Source organism: Thunnus maccoyii, chromosome 12 (genome assembly GCF_910596095.1).
Source record: "Thunnus maccoyii chromosome 12, fThuMac1.1, whole genome shotgun sequence".
NCBI classification, from domain to species: domain Eukaryota; kingdom Metazoa; phylum Chordata; class Actinopteri; order Scombriformes; family Scombridae; genus Thunnus; species Thunnus maccoyii.
In genome coordinates, this window is record NC_056544.1 from 28,110,436 (window position 1) to 28,136,641 (window position 26,206).

At 38.7% G+C, this 26,206-nt stretch overlaps 1 protein-coding gene across 1 annotated transcript; it reads right to left on the reverse strand.

Moving 5' to 3' along the window:
• Positions 1 to 4,804: 4,804 nt before the first annotated feature.
• On the reverse strand, positions 4,805 to 25,830 carry LOC121908803 (double-stranded RNA-specific editase B2-like). The gene is made up of 10 exons (XM_042429094.1): positions 25,758 to 25,830; positions 23,562 to 23,648; positions 21,331 to 22,283; positions 15,997 to 16,114; positions 13,034 to 13,202; positions 12,700 to 12,854; positions 10,840 to 10,993; positions 9,643 to 9,824; positions 8,163 to 8,344; positions 4,805 to 5,685 (listed from the first exon to the last, which is right to left on the reverse strand). The coding sequence occupies exons 1-10, from the start codon at positions 25,798 to 25,800 to the stop codon at positions 5,509 to 5,511; spliced, it is 2,220 nt and encodes a 739-aa protein (XP_042285028.1). The 5' UTR covers positions 25,801 to 25,830; the 3' UTR covers positions 4,805 to 5,508.
• Positions 25,831 to 26,206: the final 376 nt, after the last annotated feature.

Genomic DNA, 26,206 nt, shown 5'->3' on the forward strand with positions numbered 1-26,206 from the left:
TTATTTTTGCAGGTATCTAGATAATGAAATGATGTGTTATGTGGAGAAAAGCAGGTTGTTTCACTTCATCATGTAATGAAATCTGATTTCATTCAAAGCAAACACTCAAGATCTGAACTGATGTCAAAACATTTCCTGTGATGCCCAGCCCTGCTGTCGTACCAACACTGAACATGATTGTAAAAAAATAAAAAAACAAACAAACCTTCTTTTGTAAGTTTATCGCAGGGCCCTTTAGTCATTAGTGTTGAAACTGAAAGTGTTGTTGTCTGGATCCTGTCAGTGTCATATTTGTTATGGTACTTTAAAACAAGTGAAATCTCTAAGGAGTGTCGTGATGCGTTCGCTGTCACCTGCTTTGCTTCCCCACTGCCACTAAACACTGTCAGCCAAAGCTGCATTCAAGTGAATGGGATGTAATGATGTGTGTGTGTGTTTGAAAGGATTTGTTCTTTACGTGTGTCTGTCTGTAAAAAAACAAAAACAAAAATGTGTTCATTGTCGTAATAAGGGGCTCCGTTGCCTGGGCGACTGCCGCACAACCGTTGCACTACTGTAGTTGTACTCGGTGTGCGTTTTTTTCGACAGGCGTCACGCGTTACAGCTGTAACACAAACGATCATGCACAGCTCATTACAAACTGATTGTTTCTTTTATAAGTTTTCAGCTTTAGATTTGTGGAGCTTTTCACTGGTTTGTAACAAAAAAAATGACGAACATTTCTCCCAACAAACACCCACAGTTTGTATATTTGGTAACACTTTCCAGCTGCCTTTTGTCTGGTATTTCTAACAATATCAACTCAGAAATACTTAGAAATACAACTGTGACATCATCTCATTTAAGACCACATAAACTGAGATTTTCAATAAACTGATGTGATTACAGTACTTGTTAAAAGGCGCGTGTGAAGTGTTCACCTCTTACTTTAAAACCGTAATGTTTGTATCATATAAATTGTAATATATATATATATATATATATAAAAAAAAGCAGCCTGTTTGGCTGTATAGTGTGTTTCAGCTGCAGCAGTTTTATTAGCCTTTATAACTTGATGACATTTTATTTGTTTTTATTTTTGTGTAAATTCATTTTATCGCTTCATGATGGATGACGTTAGTTCATCTGTCAAAGGTTTTTACATTCACATAAAACGTATTTTCTCATTTATACCAGGGATGAATATTGTAATGGTCAAATATCAGAAAAACGCTACTGCAGACTACATTTTCCTTATAATTAATTAAAAGTACCTCATATTTTTTATGAGTAAGTGTCATTTATATTTGTATTCAGCTGTGCATTGGGAAAAAAAAAACACTCCTTCTTGCCAAAATTCCTGCAGGAGTCTTTGGAAACTTTCCCATCAGCATGAACGTCATCCCTGGTTTAAGTGACAAAACATTTTGTTAGTGTGAAGAAAATTTAAAGCTGCGTGTGTGTGTGTGTGTGTGTGTGTGTGTGTGTGTGGACGTTTGATCTCCATTTGATCCAATGCGAACAGTAATAAAGTTTCACTGCACTCGACTGCATTTTCTACCAAACACTGAGCCATTCCCTTCACCTGTTCACCTGTTTTAACTGAATGTTGAGTCACGCCGTTCACACTTAAATCACAGAAAAAAAAACAAACAAAAAAAACCAAACCCAGATCACATCGTCACTGAGCATCGGTCATCTCAAACCGCCGTCGTGAAGCCTTTGTAAAACTGTGGCTCCTTGGTGTTAACAGTGTTTTATGTGATCGATGAAATGGTTGATGTAGAAACAACAAACACCACAACTCAAAAAAAAAGAAAAGAAAAGATGTAAACCTGTTGGATCGACTTGACCGCAGTTTTGTGGATTATAGTTGTGTGATGAGAAACGAGCATCTGCTTGTGACATCAAAATAAACCATTTGTGCTGTTTGAACGTTTTCTACTTGAGTGTTTTTTATTGTGTATTAGAGCTGCAATGATTACTTGATTGACAGAAAATTAATTGGCGTTATTTTGATAATCGATTCATATTACCAAATAGTTGGTTTCAGCTTCTCAAATGAAATGTGATGATTTTTGCTTTTCTTTGTGTTCAGATTATATTTGGGTGAAGTCATCACCTTTGACTGGGAAATTATAATAATACAATTAATCAAGAAAATAATTGGCAGATTGATTAATAATGAAAGTAATTGTTAGTTGCAGCTCCAGTGTACATTACTGTCTTTGAAAAGGAATCAACTCAGTCCACTGTTGACTACCTGCACATTGAAATGACAAGCTGGTGAAGAAAGTGGAACATTTAGCTGCTAAAAAGACTTATATTGATCAGGTGAACACAAACATGACGACAAATAAATATTGATCTCTGTGTCTTCTGGTGCTGGATGAAGTTTCCTAAAAAAAAAAACTGTTTACTTCAAAATAATTTAATATAATACCCTGATTCAATCATTAAAGCTTTGAGCAGCAATCCGAACATGATCTTAATCAATTTGGACCGCCTGGTTGGTGTCCATCAAACAATCCCTCTACTAAGGATGACTGAGGATCAGGTAACACCAGGTTTTGATACCTTGAACAACGACAAACACTCACAGCAACGTTCTTTAGGTGACTGTCTTTTTCTTGTGAGGAACAATTTCAACACTTTTCAGATGCATGCATATCATGTAGTGTTTCTTTTCTACAGTATCTTTTACTGTTGCTTTTGAACTTCAAGTGCTTTGTTAAAGAGGTATAATTTGAGTGATTTTAGCTTCAGATAAACTTTTAAATACATTTTTGCACAGAAGGAGGACTGTGGATTTTGTCCCCCATCACTTACATTGTAAGGTCATTATGAAGGGATCTTCTAATGGTCAGTATGAACAGGAGGAATGATTACAGCAAGAAAAACCTATTTCAGTGTTCAATTGGGCTCCTGACTGTTGTTTTAAGACAGACTTGAACAGACTTGGAGGCGACCATTTTCATGCACCTGATCCACATGAGTTTGATGTGATGCAGGACGCACAAACTCACAAACTAACACAAATAATTTATTTCCAATGATAAAAATAGTCATGACCAATATAGACTACATACATTCTGCAAACCTAACAGTAGAAACGTACGTATCATTCAACACTTGCGGCTTTCATTACAAGACCTCTTTACATTCTCTTACCTTAGAAAACTTTTCTAGAAATAAACACACAAGATTAACACACTTTTCTGGGAAATAAAAGCCTTTGGGATATTTGTAATTCATTATTTAAAGAAATAAAGGCAGAGGACAAAAGAAAAAGGGAAAACACTCAATAAAACATACATTATAAACACATTTCTCTCATTCATAAAACCTGCACTTCACATTATGTAAAGCACACATCCTCCCACTAGGTGGCGGTGTGATCTCACACTGCTGAGCCTCATCTGCAGTCTGGCACTTTACAACACTGATCAAAAAGCATGAGAATGAAAAAACTTAGAAGGTTTCTAGCAAACATAAATGAACAAGAGATACATACAGTTACATCAAATGTACATTAAGAAAAAACAACAGGAAACTGACACAAAGACTAAACACAAAAAAACTTACAAAGAATAAAAGTAAAATGGGAATTTTTAAGGTCGGCAGTAAAGGAGACCAGAAACTACATTTATCAGGTGTGTGTGTGTGTGTTGATCACATTGTGGGGACTCACCTTCCATATTGGGACAATAAACTAGTCCCCTGATAGTAAGCCATTCAGTTTTAGGGCTCAGGCTTGATTTATTTTTTGGTTAACAGGTTGGCATTAGGCATGTAGTGGTTATGGTTAAGATCGAGGGAATGAATGCAAGTCAAGTCAATGTCCTCCTAAATAACAATACGCTACTTTAGGCTTCATTTACACCTGGCATTAACATGCGGTCTGTATCTGGATACTTATTAGAAGGCCTGAATTTAGAGACTGAGACCATAATGACTCAATGAAAAAATGACTGACTTAGTATTTCTAGAGAGAAGTTGAAGCTTTCTGAATGGGAAGGGTCGCTTGCAGCATCTAACGGCGGACGGTGGCACTTTAAGATACTTCCACATTTTCTTCAGCCTCAAGCTGTGCATCAGCACATCAAGATGTAGCTGACATTATGGGGGAAATTTCTTCATCACTTTCTTCAAACTTCCAGCTGACTGAATGTGTTTGGTGCACTCTACAAGAGGCAAAATACAGAAATCGAGAGCACAAATAAGTTTTTTTTTTCTCTGTGGCCCCTCCTGGGCTCCGTAGAAACAACACCTAACTCTGCCTCTTCTTGTTAGCTTAAACAAGTCTGACTAAAGTTACAAGTAGTAGCAGTAGGCAGCTAGTTTTCCCTGAATAGCATATGTTCGTAGCAATGGTCCACCCACCCCGTCTAGCTAATTTGCATATTGAGATCATAATAGAGATGACACATTTCACCAGGTGTAAAGACCCATAGATTGGATGTTATTATCCAGATAAAGATCACCTGTTAATAAGAGGTGTAAATGTGTCTGTAGTGTTTGTGTTTGTTAGGACAGTTTTGTCCAACTCTTAAACCAAAGTTCTTGTACAAGCATGACGAAATGCATGGACTATTTTTGGGTATCTAATGGTATTCACATTGGGGAAACAAAAACTTACCCTCTAATTATTACAACAAATCAGGTCTTCCTATGTCTGTCTGTTGAAGGTTTATGCTGTGTAAAAAAAGAACTGGAAATATTCTGACATGGTCACATACAGTATTGTTTCCAGATTGTTAGTCCTACCAGATGTTAACACTTTAGAGTACAGCCTAATCCCAATTTACAGCGTATTTTTTGGTGTAACGTCAGTAATGGTCATACTGTACCCTTAATAATAGAATATATACCCACTTACTTAATAATACTTACAGTATAAATTCTCTTTAAGTATTCTCCCCAAACACCAGGCAATGAATAAAAATCAAATGCAGTGTATAGCTTTTTAATTGGCTGAATCAATTATTGTATTTTGAAATCTTTGCAGTGATTCTTCCACTGTTTTGTTGATACTTAATGTAGCTCTTGTACTCAGGTGGTAGATTATTAGTAATTATTAGTTATCGACATTGGTTGCTTGTAATTACAGTCTGTATGATATGAGAGTAACGCTGAATTATAGTGCTCAACCCCACATTTAAACATCCTGCTTTAGCTAGGAAGCTGTTTCTTAGCAAGCTAACTGTTAGCTTAGTTTTAATCACAAGTTAATTTTTTACTCAAACAGTGGATATTGCTTAGTTGAACATACAGAAACAATATCTTCAATGTTTGTTTGTTCTCCAATGAGCTTGAAGCAGCTATGTGGTTGTTAAAGTTTAAACTAGAAAAACAGCTTTTAGGCTACTTAAGCTAGCTACACACGCTATGACGTCTACTCCAGATTTTGCCAGAATTTGATTTATGCTCTGTGCTCATTTGCATAATAAAGATTTTAACTTAATTTCTGCTCTCCATTCTCACAAAGGAAACCCATAACCCTCAATGTTCAGCCTTTAACACACTCGTTCACACACTGACATTGAAGCCACCCAGTTCTGGTGGTTTTCTGATCCACGTTCCCAGCCCTGCACCCTGCAGAGCGCCGGTAAACTGCTGCATGGCCCTCTGGTAGCGTTCGGCAGCCATCTTAGAACCAGCGTATCTTCCCCCAGTGGCCTCTGTGCCCGATATCTGACCACTCAACTGAGAGAGAAAGACAGACGCATAATTTGCTGTCAAAACATGATAAATAAACTGATATGTATAGATAATGAAGAGAATATTTTGCAGCATTTAGGAGAACATCCACAGTTTCTTACAGTTTGACAAGTTGATTGGCCATCATGAAGACTGTTTACTTTTAAGAGTTCATCTTGTCAATCATCTGTTGTACCGCTCTGCTGACTCACTCACAGCAGATATTTTGACTGTCAGTGCAGGTATAGCTAATAAAACTAATAATGGCTCTACTCCACTTAAGTTTCTCAAAAAAGAAAACATGCCAGGACCCAGAAATGATTGACAATGATATTGAAATGTCGGCAATAAGAAATGTCTATTGAAAGGTTAGGTTCAGGTATTTTCAAGTCTGTGGTAACATAATACCAATGTGCCATTATGTTCTTGGTTGCTGTAACCAGTAACCAGTGGTGGAAAGTAACTAAGTACTTTTACTCAAGTAGGCTACTGTACTTAAAGTACAATTTTTAGGTACTTGTACTTTACTTCATTATTTCCATTTTTAGGCTTCTTCTTTGTACTTCTACTCCACTACAATTCAGAGGGAACTATTGTACTTTTTATTCCACTACATTTATTTTACAGCAGTAGTTACTTTTAAGATTAAAAATTTAAATTTAAATAATATATGAATTATATAAAAAGTTGTTAAAGAATAAACAAGTAGTTCCCAAACTGTTTTGGCTTATAACCCATGTGTGTAGTTGTGGCTCCTTGTCATGTTACAGATGTTTGAGTTGTTAACAATTCAACCAAATAAATGATTGTTTTCGAGGCCCAAAGAGGTAAAACCTTCTAATATTTCACACAAAAAAGCAAAGCTTAGAGAAAAGTCTGAAAAATTAATAAAAATTTGTGTGACAGAACTTTGTCGGCTGATATCAGTCACAGTCAGAGTGGCTGACTATGTTGGTGCTGTAGATGAGATTTTAGATTGGAGCCGCCCCAAAAAGTGCAACATTGGTACCTTCAGCCAAAGTTCGCTTCGTCCCCCAGACAAAAGGCAAGTGTTTGAGGTAGCACAAGAAGTTTGGCAGCTGTCAGGCTTTAAAAATCAAACCAGATGAAAAAACATGTAAATTGATAGGAAAAAAAATGGAGGAAAACATAACGAAGGGAGAACAAGTGTGTGTTTCCAAAAGCTGTTTACAAGCACACCCGTTGGTAAGAACAAAACATAAAAAAACACGTCCCACTCATCTGGCACCTTAGGCAACTGCTAGTACTTTTACTTTTAATACTTAAAGTACTTTTAGCTGATAATACTTCTCTACTTTTACTTCAGTGAAGCATCTGAGTACTTCTTCCACCACTGAGTTTCCCAAGAAGCCATGCCGAGACCTAGAACTGGTTGACAATGTTATTGAAATGTCAGCAATGAGAAATGTCAATTAAAGGATAGTTTCAGGTTTTTCAAGTCTGTCTTAATACAATACCGACCATTATGTACGTGGAAATGGGTCTCGGTCGCTGTAATAATTCCTACTCTCCATACTGACCCTGAAGTGACAACACTGTAAGAAATGGGGGGCCAAAATCAGAAAGTTCAGCTGAGGCTAATATGATGCTTCAGTAGTCTCAGTTAGCTAAATGGAGTCGATATATTCCAGAGTTACAGTCTGTTTAATACGACTGAATCTTTTAGTTTCTCTCGGAACAAAGGGAGTCTAGTAGTCATGTGTAGATTTGTTGCTGGAACCAGCTTTTTACTCACATGTTACAGAGTGATGAGTTTTCTGTCAATCAGCTGATTAATTGACTAATTGTTGCAGCTCTTTTCCTGCTCTAACAACACAAAATGTTCTCTGTGAAAGAGACTTATTCACTTGAGCCAGCGTCTAAATGAACAGCAGATCAGGTCTTTTGTCAGAATGGTCAGTATCTTCTCTTCCATGTGATATTAAACTCAGTGAGCTTTGTGTTTTCTTGGAATGATTCCAGTTGTTTCTGTAAATAATTACGACTCTGTCTGCCGTCATTAAATTTTAAACCGAGGGCCGTTGGGTTTGGCACAACACTCTTTGCATACATATTTTAATTTCACAGTGGATTTAAAAAAACAAAACAAAAAACCTGCTTTAAAAGACGACGTTATAATGCAGCAGTTTTGTTCTGAGTCAGTGCACACAGATTGTTTATCTCTGTTTAATAAAGATGGATTATTTCTACAAGCTGGTAGACCTTTTTGAAAATAATATTTCACAGAGACAAAAGAATGAAAAACAACTTCAGTTGCCTAAAAGTCATTGTTATGACCATTTCTCTCCGTGATGAACTCTCACGATAAAGTTTTGTGTTGTGCTTTACGTTAACTAATTAATCAAACAGAAAAGGTCAGATCCTGTGATATGTGACACGTCTACCACAACCAAACCACTGAAAACATCCTGCTCACGACATGAAGCTGTACAAGGTTCAGTGCTTTCCCGACTCTGACCCACCTGCAGCTGCAGCCTCTGCCAGCGGGCGAACAGGGAGCGCCTGCAGAGCCGCGACGGTGTCCCCGAGTCCTTCCTCCTTCCTGTGGAGGTGTTGATCTCCTCCAGGCCTCCGTCACCACAGCTCCAGTTCACGCTGACATTTGGCGCCTTTCCAGCCGGCCGACCCTCGCTGCTGCTCAGACCTGTGTGGATCGGGGAGACAAAACTGTGGGTTCAGATTAAATGATAGGTTTAAAGTCTGTCCCAAAACTACAGTCAGGAGCCCAAATGAACACTGACACATGTTTTTCTTGTTGTAATCATTCCTCCTCCAGTGTCAGTGGTGGGGACCCAAATCTACAAGCCTCCTTCTGTGCAAAATGTATTTAAAAGCTTATTTGAAGATAATATGAAGCTCCAGCATCCAAATTAGTCAAATCAAGTCAATATCTTTCAACGTTACAGTCATTTTAGTGCCAAAGTTCCTCTTTTTGTTACTATACTTCCACCGCAGCTCAACAGGGAAACACTGTCCGAGGAAACACAAAGAGGGAATTTGATGCTAAAAAGACTGTAAATGTTGAAGATACCAACTTGTTTTGATTAACTCACTAACACACTTTTGCTCAAAACAAGGACTGTGGATTTTGTCCTCCATTACTTACATAGTAAGTGCATTATGAAGGGATCTTCTAATGGTCAGTATGAACAGGAGGAATGATTACAGCAAGAAAAAAACAGTGTTTCAGTGTTCATATGGACACCTGACTGTTGTTTTAAGACTGACTTGAGAAATTGTAAATCTGTCCTTTAAAGCTGGAGTGCAGGACTTTTGTCTCCCCCTTCTGGCAGTGACAGTAATTACAAAAACACTGTTGACGTGCTCATAGGCTCAGCTGTAGTCTACTCTGTTGCTACTGTTGCAGCTGTAAAATGGTGGATAAAGTGTTTTGAGCATCACACAACCCCCACAGAATGACTCAGAATTTGATCCTTTTGTTCCGATAACATTTGGAAAACTTAGAAGAGCCACACGATTAAATTATTTTATCCTCATTCAAGTTAGTAGAGAGCTAACCTGAAGTTAGACCCTGTGCAGTACGTATTCATCCAACCGGCACGGGAATGTGAAATCTGACACTGGATTAAAAACTCAGAGAGATTTATCTGGCGGTGATTGGCTTAATCAGCATTGTGTGAACTTGTCTGGCAAAGGCTTGAACATAACGGACGTTCATTTATATGTAAAAGTTCAACACTGCAGGTTTAAGATTGTATCTATGTCATTCTCATGTTGTGTGTTTAAGTCAAAAATTTGAATCAAGATACTACTCCTATTTTATGATTTATACCTCAATAAACACATTTGAGGGAGAGAAAATACAAATTTTTAGATTAAAAAAACAAACAAAAATACCACAAACATTCATAACTCATCTAAAAATGAACATTTGGATGGAAAATATATTAACTGACAACAGAAAAATCTATTTGGACCTACATCCGAGCAGCAGCTGCTGTCGTCGGTAGGGGAAGGGCAGGTGCTTGACGGGGGCGAGGCGGCGTGCCATGGCCCGGCTCAGGTGACCCGTGTGGCTCAGCGTCCCCACCGTCAGGCTGTGCAGGTAAACCGGCTCCAGCAGGTGGGACAGGAGCGCCCCCTGCAGGCCCACGACGCTCCACCTGTTGAGACACACACATTGAGATTTAAAAAAAAACAAAACAAAACTGAGCAGTCATGACAGTTTGAAAGCATTTCAGCTGTGAAGGTTTCCATTCAGGGACCATTAAGATTTGACCGCAGTTTGACTGTCTAGACTGATGCAAGCTGTAACCTGCTGCCAGCACTGAGTGACAATAATATGAAAACCAGCTGCAAGACCAATTAGGCGACAGATACATCTACTGAGATCCTAAAGAGGAAGTGGAAAGGAAGAAGTGAAGAGAGGCAGGAGGTTTCTTAGTTGGCAGCTCAAAGGACCGAGGCAGCTGTGAACTGTGGCTGGTTTTTGTTTTTTGGGGAATGAGAGTTCACATCTAAGTGAGATTCTAACCCAAATCTGGTAGTAAAATGTAGTGTCAGCAGAAAGGAAAAAAAACAAAATCTGCTTCTCCTGCACATTTCATTTCAACTCTTCCAACTCAGGCTTTAAATATTAACTCCGCCGAATGTTTTGTACTTTGAGGTCGGCTAGAAAGCAGCAGCTATTTTGTCACAGTGTGGAAAAGAGCTATGAAAGAAATATTAACACATATTAAAGAATAATTCCAGTTTGTCCAACAACATTGTACTCACTAAAATAATTGCTTAGATGTGAGTACACAGTGACTTCACCACAATAAAATCCAACAGGGCAAGAAATAAGAGCAGTCAGGCGATCAGTTTGCAACGCTAGATGATCTAAACCACTTTATCTGGAGGTCAAACCGAAAGCGAGCGCACTTGCAATATGTTAATAATCTCTCATTACACAGGAAAGTTGGTCTGTAAACTGTGATGGATGTTTACAATGGACAGTTTGGGTAATAATTAACCTGAGAGAGTTTCTTAGTAATTAGCTTGGTGATTAAAATGTTATTGCTACTGACAGAAAATATCACCAAAAACTATGACAATAAGACCCAAGTTATAATAAATGGATCCTTAAAAAAAACCCCATTACAGACACACATTTTACAGTTTACAAGTCAAACTCACTTCGCCATTTTGTCAGTGCAGGACATGGTGACGAGAGGTTTACCCGACGACGCGCCGTCCCACATCTGATTGGCTCTCCGTGCTGTGACAGGCAGCGTCCCCTCGCCTCCGTCTACCTTCATCCTGAGGTGACAGCGGAACCTCCGGCTCTGATCTGACAGAAGAAGAAGAAGAAGGAGACTAAAGTTTAGAAAGGCTACTGCTAAACTGCCATTAAGCATTTGAATTTTACTTTACTGTCATGTTAAGGAATATCTTTTGTTGTTTTTGTGATGAATGGCTGCAATTCCCTCACTTACTTGTTGTTTTTTATTGTTTAATTGTGAACTTGTTGTATTCAGTTACTGGATTTACACGGACAGGAGCACATGGGCCACATAGATAGTGGCCTAGGGCATCAAATGAGTGGGACGGTTTTGTTTGTTTGTTAGGTTGTATTTTTATCAACAGGTGTGCTTGTATAAGGCTTTTTAAAGTCTGCACTTGTTCTCTTGTTTGAGCTCCACAACTGGTTCCATGGTGGATCCTGTTTCAGGTTGTTAAAACAGACAGGTTTTTATCTCTCCTTCTTTTAGAGCAATATCTGTTTTTTCTTTCTTTTATCCCCATTGACTCAAATCAGTTTTCATCTGATTTATTTTTCAAAGCCTTAATAATTGATCAGGTTTCACCTGAGAACCACCAAACTTCATGTGCTACCTCAGACCATGACACCAAACACTCACTGAATGGCGTCTTGCCTTTCTGTCTGGAGGACTGGGAGGACTTTTTCTGGGCTGGAGGTACCATTAATGCACTTTTTGTGCTCTAATCTAAAATCTCGCCTAGGGCACCAACATAGTCAACATAGTTCTGTGTACAGGAAGTACACAAGAATACACAAGTACACAATAAATGTTTTTTTTTTTTATCCTATCCTATCCTAATTTATTCAAGAGTCTTTCGGTTTGAGAGCATGACTTCTTGATTTCATGTTCAGATACTGTAATGCTTTCCTGCAAAACTCTGCCCTCTCACTCAGACAGTCTCTGCTCACGTGCAGATTTGATCTGCTGCTGAAACCTGTGTCAGCACTCAGGTATACTGCTGCTTGCACAGGTGCTGTGTTCTCCAGTTTAAGTCCATCTCTTGCATTCTAGTTGATTCTGATTCTCAATCTCAAATTTAAGAGCAAATTTGAGAGCGGACGTTTTTACGAGGAGAAGGACTTAAGCAGGAGCACAAGAAATCTGTGCAAGCAGCAGGATATCTGAGTGCAGACAAACAGTTTTAAGCAGGAGCAAAGCAGATCTGCACCAGGGCTATTTAAATACGAGGCTGGGTTAATCTGAATATGAAGTCAAGAAATCGTGCTCTCAAATCGAAATACTATGCTTTTGAATAAAGATAGGACAAAAAACCCCATACTCATAATGTTACTGCTAACAATAATAGTTTGACAAAAGCAACAAAAAGCGTCCTCTAATAGACCATCAAACACTAAAAACTGAAGTTGTGATGTTGATATTCTGCATAATTTAAGCATTATCAATGTAGCTGCTGATAAAATATAATTTACATTTTATTCAGTAAACCACAGGAAGAAGAAAGGTGCTTAATGGACCCAGAAATACAGTTTTTTTTTAATTAATTAACGTTCACAGAGCAAAAGCGTTTAATGGTTTTTACTTTAAGAATAAATGAAACTCTGAGGTCAGTGGGTTTATACAGCAGCTAAACATATTACAGTATTAACAACAAACTACAGATTCATAATAATACAGTCGATTGCCTCTAGATCAGATATAAAAACTCTCTTGATGTCATCATCATCACCATTATCATCATCATCATCTCTATATATGAGTGTCTTCCTCTCACATGTGGCTGTGGTCTCGTAGGGGCAGTTGAGTCGAGCGTCTCCACACGGCGACGAGCTGACGTACATGTGGAAGAGGACGCCGTCCCGCAACTGGAAGCCGCCGCAGCTTTTATTTGGTACCAAGATTGATTGTTCTTCGACGTCTGCTGGCTTACTTCAGAGAGGAAAGAAACCATGAAAAATATTTGCATATTCATAGATTGTGGACTTTTCAATGAGGGAGAAGAAGAAGATGTTTCATGTCTGTAAAACATGTCTGGAGGGAATCTTTAAATAACATTTTTGATGGCAAAACTAGACAACTAAGATACACAAAAATACTGCAGATTTTACCAGAGCAGCAGCTCCAGCTGAGCGTACAGGAATCGAACCAGCGCCCTTCTGCTGACGACTTCGGCGTGGCAGTCGCTGACCGTACAGCCGCGGTCAATCACGCCGTCCAGGTCCAGACACTTCGTCCCTGTAGCCAGAGACACGACCTGGGCTGATCTGAGGTCAAATCCTAGAGGGAGAGGAAGACGTTGAGCGGAGAGAGAGAGAAAGAAAAGAAAGTGATGTGAGAAAAAACAGGTTTTTGGTGACTTTGATGGAGCGAGACGTTCGACATGATACAGTTCAAACAAGACGCCTAATATGATTCTCAGAACAGGAAAACAAGACGTTTCCTCTTTACTCGCCGCCGCCTCCTCCTCCTCCTCCTCCTGCTTCTCATCATAACCAGAACGTTAACAGGCTCAGACGAGCTAATGAAAAGTGTATGATTGAACAATCACTGCAGCGCTTCAAAAACAGGCCTTGTTAGGCGGTTGTGTGTTGCTGTCTGGCCTCATCAAAGATTCACAGTAACAGTAAAGATGACTGCCTCCCCTCCGAAGCTGCTGGGTGATTTGAGGTAACTTGTTTGTGTGTTTGTTTGAATTGCAGTGATACATTTTCATGTAAAAGAGACTCAGCTTTAAATGACGAGCTCAGACGAGTGATAATCCAGAAGAATTGTGTTTTTTATGGTGCTTAGTGCTCTTACATGTAAAAAAAACAAACAGTGTGGTGGTAATATAACATCTTTTTCTGCTGATGATCTGTTAATGCAGTTAAATGGATGTGGAACAGGGTGCATGGTGGGTAACCCTCTCGTTAACCACTTTAGGCTGTATTCAGACCAAATCAGGCGGTTTGGCCTCCCATTCATTTGAATAGGGGTAGTGCGTTTCGGCTGCGGGCGTTTTAGCTGCAGCGGTGCAGCACTGGACTGCGGCCAGAAAGTTGAGGTCAACTTTTGGAGAAACGCAACCCAACGTTAAAAGTAAAGTTTTAACAAAGACGAGAGAAAGAGAGAGAGAGAGAGAGAGAGAGAGAGAGAGAGCAGCTGTAGTTGAGCGAGCTAGAGAGTGAATGAATGATGAAGAACGCTGGTGGTGAGAAATCCGGTCAATAAAACGTTATTTTCTGATTGTTTCACAGCGGTTACGTTCTAGAGCACAAACACGCCCACACGTCCACTCAACCCTGTGGCGATGGGCTGCATCGCCTGATTTGGTCTGAATACAGCCTCATGTATGCAGATGATGTGGTGATTTTCTGTACATGTAACAGTTATTGAGGATATGTTCACAATATGTTATAGATTTTGACATCAAGAATAATACTATGATTGTCAGAAGTAAGGAAGACAGAAAATTAGCTGATTTCTTCTTGTCTGGAATCAAACTTAAAGTGTGTACTGAGGCTAAATACTTTGGCCTTTACATAACCAGCGATCTATCAGATGATAAGGACATTTACAGACAGAGTCAGAAGTTGCTACAGAAAAGACAGCATGTGGAGACTAACAGTGGCTTATAATGACAGTATGAAGCTGCTGCTTAAAGCTCCAGGAAGCTGCAGCACAAACCAAATGTTTGTAAATGTTGCTGTAACCACCTGCTCTGCTGTAATACGATATCTTATATATAGATGTATGTGTAGGGAATCTGTTCTGTCAGGTTCTTGTCTAGAAAGTGGAACCATTGGCGCTGCAGCCTGTATGGAAATGTCTGATCATTTGTTTTGGATTTCTTATTTTTCAGATATTGTGTATTTATTTGTCTTTTTCTTCTTTGTATTTTATTGTGTTATGGTCAACAGCTGTATCCAAATTCAGCAGAGTATGAACTTTTCCATTTCAGAGGCTACAATGTGACCGGCGAGGATAGTTGAGCTAATGAGCTAATGCTAGCGAGCTAATCTACTACCGACTGAACACCGTGCGAGCTGATATGTTATCTCATAGACTGCACTGACTGTGAGTTTTTCATTAAAAGTGTTACAACTGGCACATTTTAGTAGAAATTTATTGTTAAAAATTATGTTTGTTGTGTTTTTTCTACACTGGCATTCAGCTGCGTCCTCTTTAATATCTGATGTTTCTCTGAACAGACATTTCAGATCAGGGTTGGTGGAAATCTTTTTACTGGACAGACAAACACATTAATGAATTTGAAGGAAAATTCTGTTAATGGAACAATGACTCACTGGAAAGTAATGAATAATGAAGGATCCTTAAACGTGGTTTTCCAAATCTGCTCTTGCATCAGTAATTAAGTTACACAGATTTTCCCCAAACAATCAGAGAGTGAAAAGCAGTTAAAACAGCGCTTTGTGTCAGTCTGTGTATTTCAGCAGTTTCTCATTAACAGTGAGTGAAACACAGTAAAATATTACGATTCTACCTGTTATTCACAACATGACGTCCAGCTGTAGTTTTGACTAATATTATCATAATGAATAATTTCTTTGTGAGCTCCTTTCTGAACACCAGAGAAGAAAAAAACAGCACATAAGAAGCATCCGCGTGCTGCATAACTTGCATAATATAACAAGTTTTTCATTATAATGAGAAAGTTCGTTATGTAACAAGATCATTTTTCTCATCAAGTTATCAAGAAACTGAGCAAATAAATTTTTGTCATGTGGAAGTAGGTCACATTTACCAGCATGACTGAACAAATAAAATGTGAAAATATCAATAATATATACGTTTTATTTTGGTGGGAAATCAAATATTTCCTAGAAGGGTGGAGGAATTTTGACTCAAACCTGAGTATTTGTAAAAATATCATGATGACTGAGACTGAGTAATTACATTCATTAATATTACTACTAGTACTGCAACTACAGTACTACTACTTATAATAATATCTGTGGGAAGCTGTGGTTTATGTAACAGTGAAACATGTTTATTTCCATATGACATGAACTCTCAGTGACCTCGTCTTCTCACATCGGACCTGTCAGAGTTTTGTGTCTCCAGCACTCACCTCGGGTCATTACGATCGCTGCCAGGACTTTGTGACGGGCGTGCGAGGTAGAGAAGCAACTGTCTGTCAGCTCTGTGTATTTCTCCCTCACCAGGTGGAAGATCGACTCTGCGAAGAACTGGAGAGGAAGAAATGAGAGAGACGACGTTAAAAAAAAAAAAAAAAGTCACGGAAGGGAACATGATATATTTTTATTTCTGTTTTCCTTGCTGCTCTTTCATGCAGGCTTTTTGTTTTTAAGAGATGTATGTATTATTATTCTGTCAAAGGGTTTGAATTAACTGAATTTATGTAAAAAGTGACCCTTGACCTCAATGAGAATAGCCCGCATTAAATGAAGATTTAATAAAAAGGAAAGCAGCAGACTTTCTTGCTATTTTACATTTTGAAATCACATAAATTCAAAGTTTTGCTCCTTTTTTGTATGAGTAAAAATGTTCTCGTCACACTTCGGTTCAAGCTTTTATTTTTTATCTTAGTAGTTTTTTCAGTTTCAATGATTTATGGTTGTTTTATTGTTAAATGAGTTGTAAAAGCTCTAGATGTTCTCTTTAAATAAATATCTTAAAGCCTTTCAGAGCGCTAAAAGCCCCAGAAAAGTCCCAAAAATTCATCTAACTGTAAATAGAGGGGATGCTAAAAGATTTTCTTCTTGCATTTGTAGAAATTAAATTAATAACAACAGCCAACTTGACATATTTAGGAAGTTTCAGGCTCTGCTGTCCTCAGTTAACTGCTGCTATTAATTAAATAAAAGAAAAATGCAATAAGAAAACATATTTGATGTTGATTTGGAGAAGAGTTTTAAACCAAAAACATCAAGTGTTGAGCCTAAAAATGAAAGATAGTACAAATTTACAGTATCATAGACCAACAAAGTAAAATATTCCCTTTTTTCATTAAAAACAAATCAGTTTCTTTATCAATTTCACCAGATATTAGATAGAAACTTGGCTGAAGTAACTGTATACTGCATCCTGATAAACCTATATTTAAACCTGAGGACATTGTGACTTCTGCTGTCTTACTTCACTCTGACATCAGCCCCCCAAAAACTTTCCAACAAAGTCTTCAGGGATGCACCAACAGCTGTGACATTCACCTGGACAACAAGTACAGTATGGACTCGCCAAAAAGTCTCCTGACAGTCTGTCAATGAAGGCCGAAAGTTTTCTGTCTCTTAACTCTCCCGGTCTGCGGAGGAAGAGGTGTCCTACTCTTGTCAAAATATGCCTAATTATATTTTTAGAGGTCTGTCATTCTTATGGCAGACATCAGGCAGATACAGTTAGTTGCCATATGTGCAGTGAGATTCAACGAAATGCCAGAAAGAGCATTTAAAACAAATCGTGTGGAGTCTTTATAGGAGGAGGACGCGCGTCGCTTTTAACGAGATAATGTAAACACATCAAAACGTATTTAACTTGTCTGCTGAATTTTTGAGGAGAAAGAAAAAAAAAAAGAGGCTATTTCAGCCCATCAGTCTGTTTACTCAGTTTGGAGAAATATTTGAGTCTGAATTGAGCTCAGAAGTAGCTGCAAATAATTTATATTTGATCAATTTATATGCGATAGATGGGTAAACTAGACTTCTGCTGATTGTGTGAACTTTAAACTACTTACTGCACCCTCATACATGATTAGCCTCATCAAAATACACCATATAATTATTTGGATGTCATGTTTAATGCATCACTGATGACTGGAGAAATAAAACCAACATCCCATTGAAGTCCAATATTTATTCTCTTTTTCACTCTGGTTTGGTTTCCATTAACTCTGGAGAAAAATATCTGGCTCTTTAGCTGCTAAACGCTCCGCTATGTTGACCAGCTAGTTGCTAACTGTGTCTGTTTGCTATTTGGTGCTGAGCAGGTAGTGTACAGTAGAGTGTTTTTACTAAATACTGCTGCCTTCTCAAAGACTGTATAAAGATGGATGTAGTGAAGTGTGATGCCACCCGTTGGATCGCATTGGAGCCAGTTGAAAGCCCAAAGTTGGCGCCATCTTTTCCATTTGAAGGAAGGAAAATTATTACCAACATGCAGAGTTGGTAAGATAAAATTAGGCTAAAATTTTACAAATCCGCCTCCGAAATTCTATTATTTATTAAATTGTTGCCTCAGTTGTTGTCAAATTGTTTTGGCAAATGCTACCTGGATTATGTTTAGACGCAATAGTTTTGGGACTTGCCGGATATATTTATTAACAACATTTTCACATTTCATGGCTAGAAAATGTAATCTGGCAGGTTTTACTTTTCCCCGAAATGTATTTGCTGTTGCAAAAAAGGTGTAAATAAATGTAATTTCTAGGAGACAGAGTTGAATCTTTAAGATACTTGTTATCTGAGAAAATATAGAATCTGCCTTTAAATAACCCAACATATGTAATGAAATTTAAACTTCTCATGAGATCAACCAACCAAAACTCTGGAGTTTTGCAGGCACTGGAGTGCAGGACTTTTGTCTCTCCCTCCTGGCAGTGAGAGTAATTACAAAAACACTGTTGACAAGTGCTTATGTCATAGGCTCCTCTGTAGAGTATGGTGGATAAATTGTTTTGAGCGTCACACAACCACCGCAGAATGACTCATTTCACTATCAGATTTGTATCCATTCGGTCCAATAACATTTGGAAAGTCTAGAGGAGCTGCACGATTAAATTATTTTATCCCCGATTAAGCTAGCAGAAGGCTAACCTGAAGTTAGCCACTTGGCTGGGAGAAGTCTCTGGTGCCCATAGAGCATGTGCAGTATGCATTCATTAGGCCAGGGCGGGAATGTCGGCACAGACACCAGATTAAAAACTCTGTATGCTGTGAAATACAGAGAGATTTACCTGGTGGTGACAGGCTTAATCAACATTGTGTGAACTCGTTTGGCAAGAGTTTGAATGCAAAAGACATTCATTTATATCTAAATGAGTTCTGCACTGCAGGTTTACATTTTTCAGCTTCTCTGTGGCGCTCATTTGGTAAGAGCAGGTGTTATTTTGGAGCTAAACTCTGCTCAACGTATTCTGCATGACAGTGGCACCACAAGGTCGTGTGTAATGAGTGTGTTAAACAATTATCTGTCAGATTATTATGCTCTTCACACCGCCTTCCCGCTCCACCTCAATCTCCTTGGTCTGCTGCTGCTCCTCCTTCATCCCTAATGTGCTGTAATAATGTTCATTAATGCGTCACGCCGCCTGACAGACAGTTCATATTGAAGCGGAGGGGTTGGGGGGTTGGAGGGGAGTGATGCTAAATGATGGAGTTGCTGTTGGAGAACTGTGAACAAACCGTCTGCAAGACAAAGAGAAAGAAGGAAGCTTTTTCAAATTGTTTATTAAGTTTTGGTCTAACAGCCTGCAGCGGTGCAAAATCACCTGTTTGTTCTAATTCCGAGCATCAAAATCCATTTTCTTATCCAAAATGTCACCATTGCTTCCTCCCGTCTATGAATTCTGCTCATCAAATCACCCCCAGGGTTTAATAAAGTGCCTACATGTCCTTCTTTCCTTTGCATATTTGAATGACGAAGAGGTTTGGCAGTAAGAACGCAATGCTCAGTCACTTCCTTCAGCTCCGAGACGAATATTCTTGTATTCATAAAGCACAACAGCAAAAGACGTCAAGGACAATTCTCGGAGGCTCAGAGACATAATGAAGTTGTTTAGATGCTCCAGACGAGCATACAGGACACCATCCAGCTCTCGGGCCTCAGGACATGATGGCCATGCTGATGTGCGGCACACTCCATTTGGTAGCATACGACGCACCTCAGACCCATTTATCCAGACCATTTAGAAGACTGGTGAAAGCTGAAGAGATAAGGGGTGAGTTTAGTGTCACTGCTTGAAGCTGACGTGTCACTGTGGGTGTTTCCAAGCGAGGGAACAATGTCTTTTACGTGTGAAGGACATTTACTGATACACTGGGTCTGAGTTTTTATATTTTCTTTTTTAAATTTCACGGTCACCTCTTCCATAGTAGATTTGATACGCTTACCTTCTTATGCCTAGTCTACAAATGAGTCACATGGAAATTTGTGTTTTTGTTTTATTGTGATGTCTATTTTCCTATTTTTTTCTACGTTTCTCCATATATTTAGTTTTTTTTTTATTGATAAACTAAATCAATTTAATCCAGGACTTCTTTGACAATTAAATGACCTGAAAAAGAGAAAAATTAGTCAGTTTTCTGCTTATGCAACTGTCTCCCTGAAGAGGAAAGGTTTTGTTTGTCATGTGATTTAGAAGCGACTGAGTCCTTGTTGGATGATTATAAAAAACGTTGAGTTTTAGGAAGGGAACCTTCCTTGGGGCAGATTTTACTTGTAGTGTTTGAGAGATGAGATACGTTTCTTTGTTTGAAATGTAATTTTCCATTTTCCTTTCTGACAAATGTTGCTTCACCTTTGCAGCAGGATCTTCGGTGCCTCATAAAGTTGATGTGGGCTGAACACTCGTATGTGCACGACACAATAAATAACAAAAACAACAAAAGGGAGATGTTGCGAAGGAGGTAGTGTTGATGAAAAATGTTGTATTTATATTACGTAATCAAGTTACTTCAAATAAAGGTGGAAAATGCAAAAAAGGAAAAAAAAGAATCAGTTTGAGAGACACTGAGCTGCAGCATCCATCGTCTATAACACTTAAGGGTCACAAGGTTGTGGCGGCAATCCCATCAGGCATTATGCAAGAAGCAGGAAACATGGGTTTCAACTTCTCTCTGTAGCTCCCCTTTTTCATTCATGACACAATTCATTATGACACTTTTCATGTGAACAGCCGAGTGCAACACTATAAATGTCTTTCTGAAAATATGCGCCGTTGTCCCCCGTAGGCGTTTCTTTGTGCTGCCTCTCAGTTCGGAAACAAAAGAGTGTATAAAGCAGGAACTTTGAGTTTCTGCGTGATGTGTGTCTATGTTTAAGAGACAATGTAGGATAAAGGTGTCAGGTTGAAAGAGGTTAGGAGAAAGAGAAAGAAACAAAGGTTAGCTGACCCTTGTATTGACCTGGTGATGTCATGGAGGGTCATAGATTACACTGACTAATAGTGATTGGAGGAGGGTCCATACGCATCAGGTTACAGTTACAGGAAGTGACTGGTGTTTGTTTGTCACACAATGAACATATTCATTTGTGGAGCCCTGCGACGGCCAAAGACCTCGGTTAGGCCTAGACTTTCTTAATGTGAAGCAATAGAGCTAACCAGTGAGCCACAAATAATCTGCTCATGACAAATGCGGTGTGCTTTTATGCTAATCAAAAGATATCTACAAAGCTGTATACTGTGTGGTTGTATCAGAGCAGTGTCCACGAAGGCAGTCCCACTCACCTGAGGTAGCTGATCTTTGGCTCTGCTGCCCTGGAGGCCCATCACCTTCTTCTCTGGTCCCAGACTTATGTTGTAAAGAGACTGTAGAGCTGCTGCTGCTGCCTGAGCCTTGGCCAGCCTTTTACTGTGACCACACCCTTCAAACACCCTCCCCTCCACCCTAACCACCATAACAAAACTCCTCATTGGCCTGCCATGAACTCTCTCCGTCAGGCAGACGTATCTGAGTCCTGGTCGCAGCTCACTGAGCAGCGCCACCGGGCTGAGACGCTCTAAAAGTGAAGCGCTGAGGGCTCGTCTTTTTGGATTTGTTGAGGAGACCAACAAGTCCAGCTTGAGTCGAACGAGTCGTCTGTGGTTGTATATGCTGGAGAAGACCTCCTTTTTTGCTGCGTTGCATTTCAGGAGATCACAGTTTTCACGCAGCGATGGTTCAAAGTCTTTGGGGAATGCATCACAGATGTCCAGTTTATCCGCTGTGAAATCCATAGGTGTGCTGATGAAGTTCCCCATGGTGGCGTGAGCCTGCGAGGCATTCGGGAACTGGATGAACGACCGGAGAGCCAGCTCTGCAGCCCTCATCTTGGCCTGTTTCTTTGTCGGTCCTCGACCCTCGAAGCAGAGACCGTTTACCTCCACGCCTACGGAAAACTCTGGAGCGTGCAGGGGGCCCGTCTTTGACATGATCTCATACCGCAGACCGGGTTGTAACTCGTTCAACTGCACCAGCGCGTTCTTCTGAGTGACAGCCCAGGCTGCTCTTTTACAAGTCAAGTGGCTTTGGTAGAGCAGACGGTCTATCCCGTCCACCAATGGCTGCTTCCTCTTCAGAGCTCTTGGTCCATGTCTGGGGAAAGTTGTGCAAGAAGTTGATGGATGAAACTTTCGTAGAAGATGACAGTCCACTTGGATTTTATTATCCTGATTCTCTTTCACCTCCAAACTGCTTGTGCCTGTTGACAGATCAAAATCATGATGCAAAACACGATGAGTAACATAAAAATAGTTTTTTGTTAGATGTTTAATGGCTAGTATTGTGGAAAACAAGAAAAATGCAGGTAAAGATGGTGCATTATTCATTAGGTTTTATTCTGATTGGCTGGAGGTGAAGGTGGTCATTAAAAATGCTGATTTTTATATAAATAGCTTCAGAAACAGCCTTCTGGAGGATAGAAGGGAATCTGGGCTATAAGGAAAAATGGATTTAGAGAAATCTAAACACCTTTTGGTGAACGAAATGTCACAGATATGTTTAAAATAGAGTCAGTATTTTTAAAAATGAGTCAAAAAAGGCCATAATACCAGATCTTTAAGAATCTCAATGCATTTTGTGAGGGGCTAATACAGTACATAGCTGGCTAAATATTTTCCACCTTCGGCAGACATAGATGGATTTCCTTGGCCTTAAGGATTTCTCTACATGAGTAGAACTATGTGTAACAGGTCTTCATGTATATGGAAATAGGCCCACATGTAGATAACAAGACTAAGAGTCTACAGCCACACTACCAGCTGTGCTTTGAAATTAATGCTAACGCCATCATGCTATCATACTCACAATGACAATGCTAACGTGCTTATTGTTTAGCAGGTATAATGTTTACCATGTTCACCAATTTAGCTTGGCATGCTAGCATGTTAACATATGCTATTAAGCACAACACATAGTGCAGCTGAAGCTGAAGGGAATGTCATTAGTTATGCAGGTGTTTGGTCATAAAGTGATATTTTGACCTGATGGTGGCGCTAGAGGAAAAGTCAAGTGGATCACCAAAGTTACTACAATTCATCCTGAGGAGAACATGAACGTCTGTACCACATTTCATGGCGATCAATCCAACAGTTGTTGAGATATTTCACTCAAAACCACAAATTTCAACCTCATGTTGCCAGTATACATGAATAACATCACTGGTGGCCTCCACCCAAGGACTACAGATTGAATTTTTAGTTACATCTGGTACAATAAATATGTTGTGCATTGTCCCTGTTAAGATAATACATCATTAGGATTCATCCTCTGAGGAACATGAATGTCTGTACAAAATTATATAACAATCCAATCTTTGTAGAGATATTTAAGTCTGGATCAAAGCGGTGGACTGATAAATAAAAGTTTCAACTGTCATTTCAACACAGACAAACAAACGTAAAAAGATGAAATGCAGTATAATGTATTATACCAAAAACAAAGCAGAACATTTGGCTGAAAATGGAGGAAGAACTTTTACTTGAATTATCTGCATCCTCAGCTGACGATGCTCCCGTTTCCCAGTGTCTTATGGGAGTGATGAGGGTTGATAGCATGTTGCTCTGTCCTGGAAAACAAAATCACAAAACGTACAGGTGTTGAGCATTTTCTCCTCAGCATGAAGCAACATCATAAAGTTTATCACCACATACAGTAGTGGAATATTACCCCAGCATGTATTTCTACTGTACATAAAAAACAACTAATATCTGACATGTTTGTGTTCGAGAAAAGAGCCCAATTAGAGTCACGATTCTGAATGCTTGTGCTGCATAGTTTTATATTCACTCCCAACCATAAAAATAATGAAATGGACTGAGGTAAACACATTTATGGCGATAGTGCAAACGTAATGTGTGAGGCCTGGAGGGCCATTAGAGTTCCCACTAAATGAACGGAGTGAAAACAAACAGAAAGGCGGCTTAGAGCAACCCGGGGTAATTGAAAGGTGTCTGTGATAAGGACTGAGGTTTTCAGACAGGAAGAATCCAGGGGCTTAAACTGAATGACCGGCTTTGTCTTATTAACCCAGTCACACAGCTTTTGAATCAGGCACAATCGTTTTTCATCAGATTTCAACGGATTTGGCAAATGGTTTGAAGGTTCATGAAAGTGTGCTATTTTATAAGAAAACATCACCCTTTTTTATTCTTGGACAATAATAACATTTTGTCGCTTTCAGTTTATTAGAGCTGCAACAATTAATCAATTAACTGATTAGTCTATTGACAGAAAATTAATCTGCAACTATTTTGATGATCGATTAATCGTTTTAAATCATTTTTAAGAACAAAAATGCTAAAAATTATCTGATTTTAGCCTCTTAAATGTGAATATTTTCTGATGTCTTTTGTCCTCTACAATAGTAAACTGTATATCTTTGGGTTGTGGACCATTGGTTAAATAAATAATAAAGATAGTACATTGTTAGGATTCATCCTCTGGGGATCATGAAACAGTTTGACAAAACAATGTATTTTAAGTTACATCTTGGGCTTTAGGAAATTTTCTACCATTTTCTAGACCAAATGACTAATCGATTAATCGAGAAAATAATCAACAGATTAAACGATAATGAAAATGATCATTTGTTGTTGAGCTGCAACAATTAGTCGATCGACAAAATATTAATCATCAACTATTTTGATGATCAAAAAATGCTAAAAATTCTCTGGTTTCAGCTTTTAAATGTGAATATTTTCTGGTTTCTGTCGTCCTCTATGATAGTAAACTGAATATCTTTGGGTTGTGAACTGTTGGTTGGTCATTGTTCCTATTAAGTAAATAATAAAGATAAAGATAGTACATCATTAGGATTCATCCTCTGGGTACCATCAAAACTTTTGACAAAATAATTAATTTTAAGTTGCATCTTGGTCTTTAGGAAACAGTGATCAACATATTCCACCATTTTCTGCCATTTTATAAACCAAACGACTATAAAATAATCAACAGTTTAATCGATAATGAAAATAATAATTTTGTTGTGGAGCTGCAACAATTTGTTGATTGACAAAGTATTCATCGCCAACTATTTTGGTAATCGATTAATAGTTTTGAGTCATTTTTCAAGAACCAGCTTCTCAGTTATGAACATATTCAGGTTTATTTAGTCTTCTGTGATGGTAAACTAATAACTTTGGGTTGTGGACTGTTGTTCAGGACAAAACAAGACATTTGAAGACGTCATCCTGGGTTTCAGGAAACAGTGATCAACATTTTTCACCATTTTCTGACTTTTTATGGACCAAACAACTGATAATGATTTGTTGCAGCCCTACATTTGATAACTGCATCCCCATAATGAACAACCAAAAACGCCATCTTCATTTTTGCAACTTTTAAATTTGCAACAATTTTCCCAAAGTTTGTACATGAACACTTTTTTCCGTCAACGTACAGACAGCATGTTTCTCTGTTTTTTGTTTTTTTAAGGGGTAGAGCTTTCTGTCTCCACAGCAAGTAAACATTCAGCTGAGTAGTAGTATTTCATCCTTGTAACAATAAATGTCAAACTATTGTTTCAAGGTGCTTCATCACCATGTTTCTCCAGATTTGGTGGGTTTCATCATACCGATGTCCTCGCTCACCTTGCATGACTTTTCTGAATCTGCTGCTGTTTTTTCTGAAAAGTGCTATGAGGAGTTCCCTGAGCTCCAACACTGTAATTGATCACCTGCTGATCCCTGTTGGCCCCTGAACCAAACTGGTGACCCCATTTGTCCCTGTTTGGATATATCTGGTGCCCTGCCGCCATTTATCTGGTGCTGCATGTGGGGCAGAAAACACTCCATATACAGAGATAAAAACAGAGGAATATGAACCGCAGAGGCAATTATATTTAATATCTACTGTTTATAAAATATGAATGCTTGCCTGCTGCAAGTAAAACATATTACAAATCAACATTAAAGTAATGAGCCGTATAAAGACACTTTCTATTATTCATTTTTAAAGCCATAATTTTCTGTGTGCTCCAGTAGTTGCAACAGTAGTTGCAATTGTTTTCCCAAATATAGAAGCATTATGAAGCATTGTGAGATCAGAAAATAATGCATTTTTTATTTTACCTCTAGTTAACCTCAAAAGGAACTAATATTACCAGGATTTCAAGCAGCATCAAGC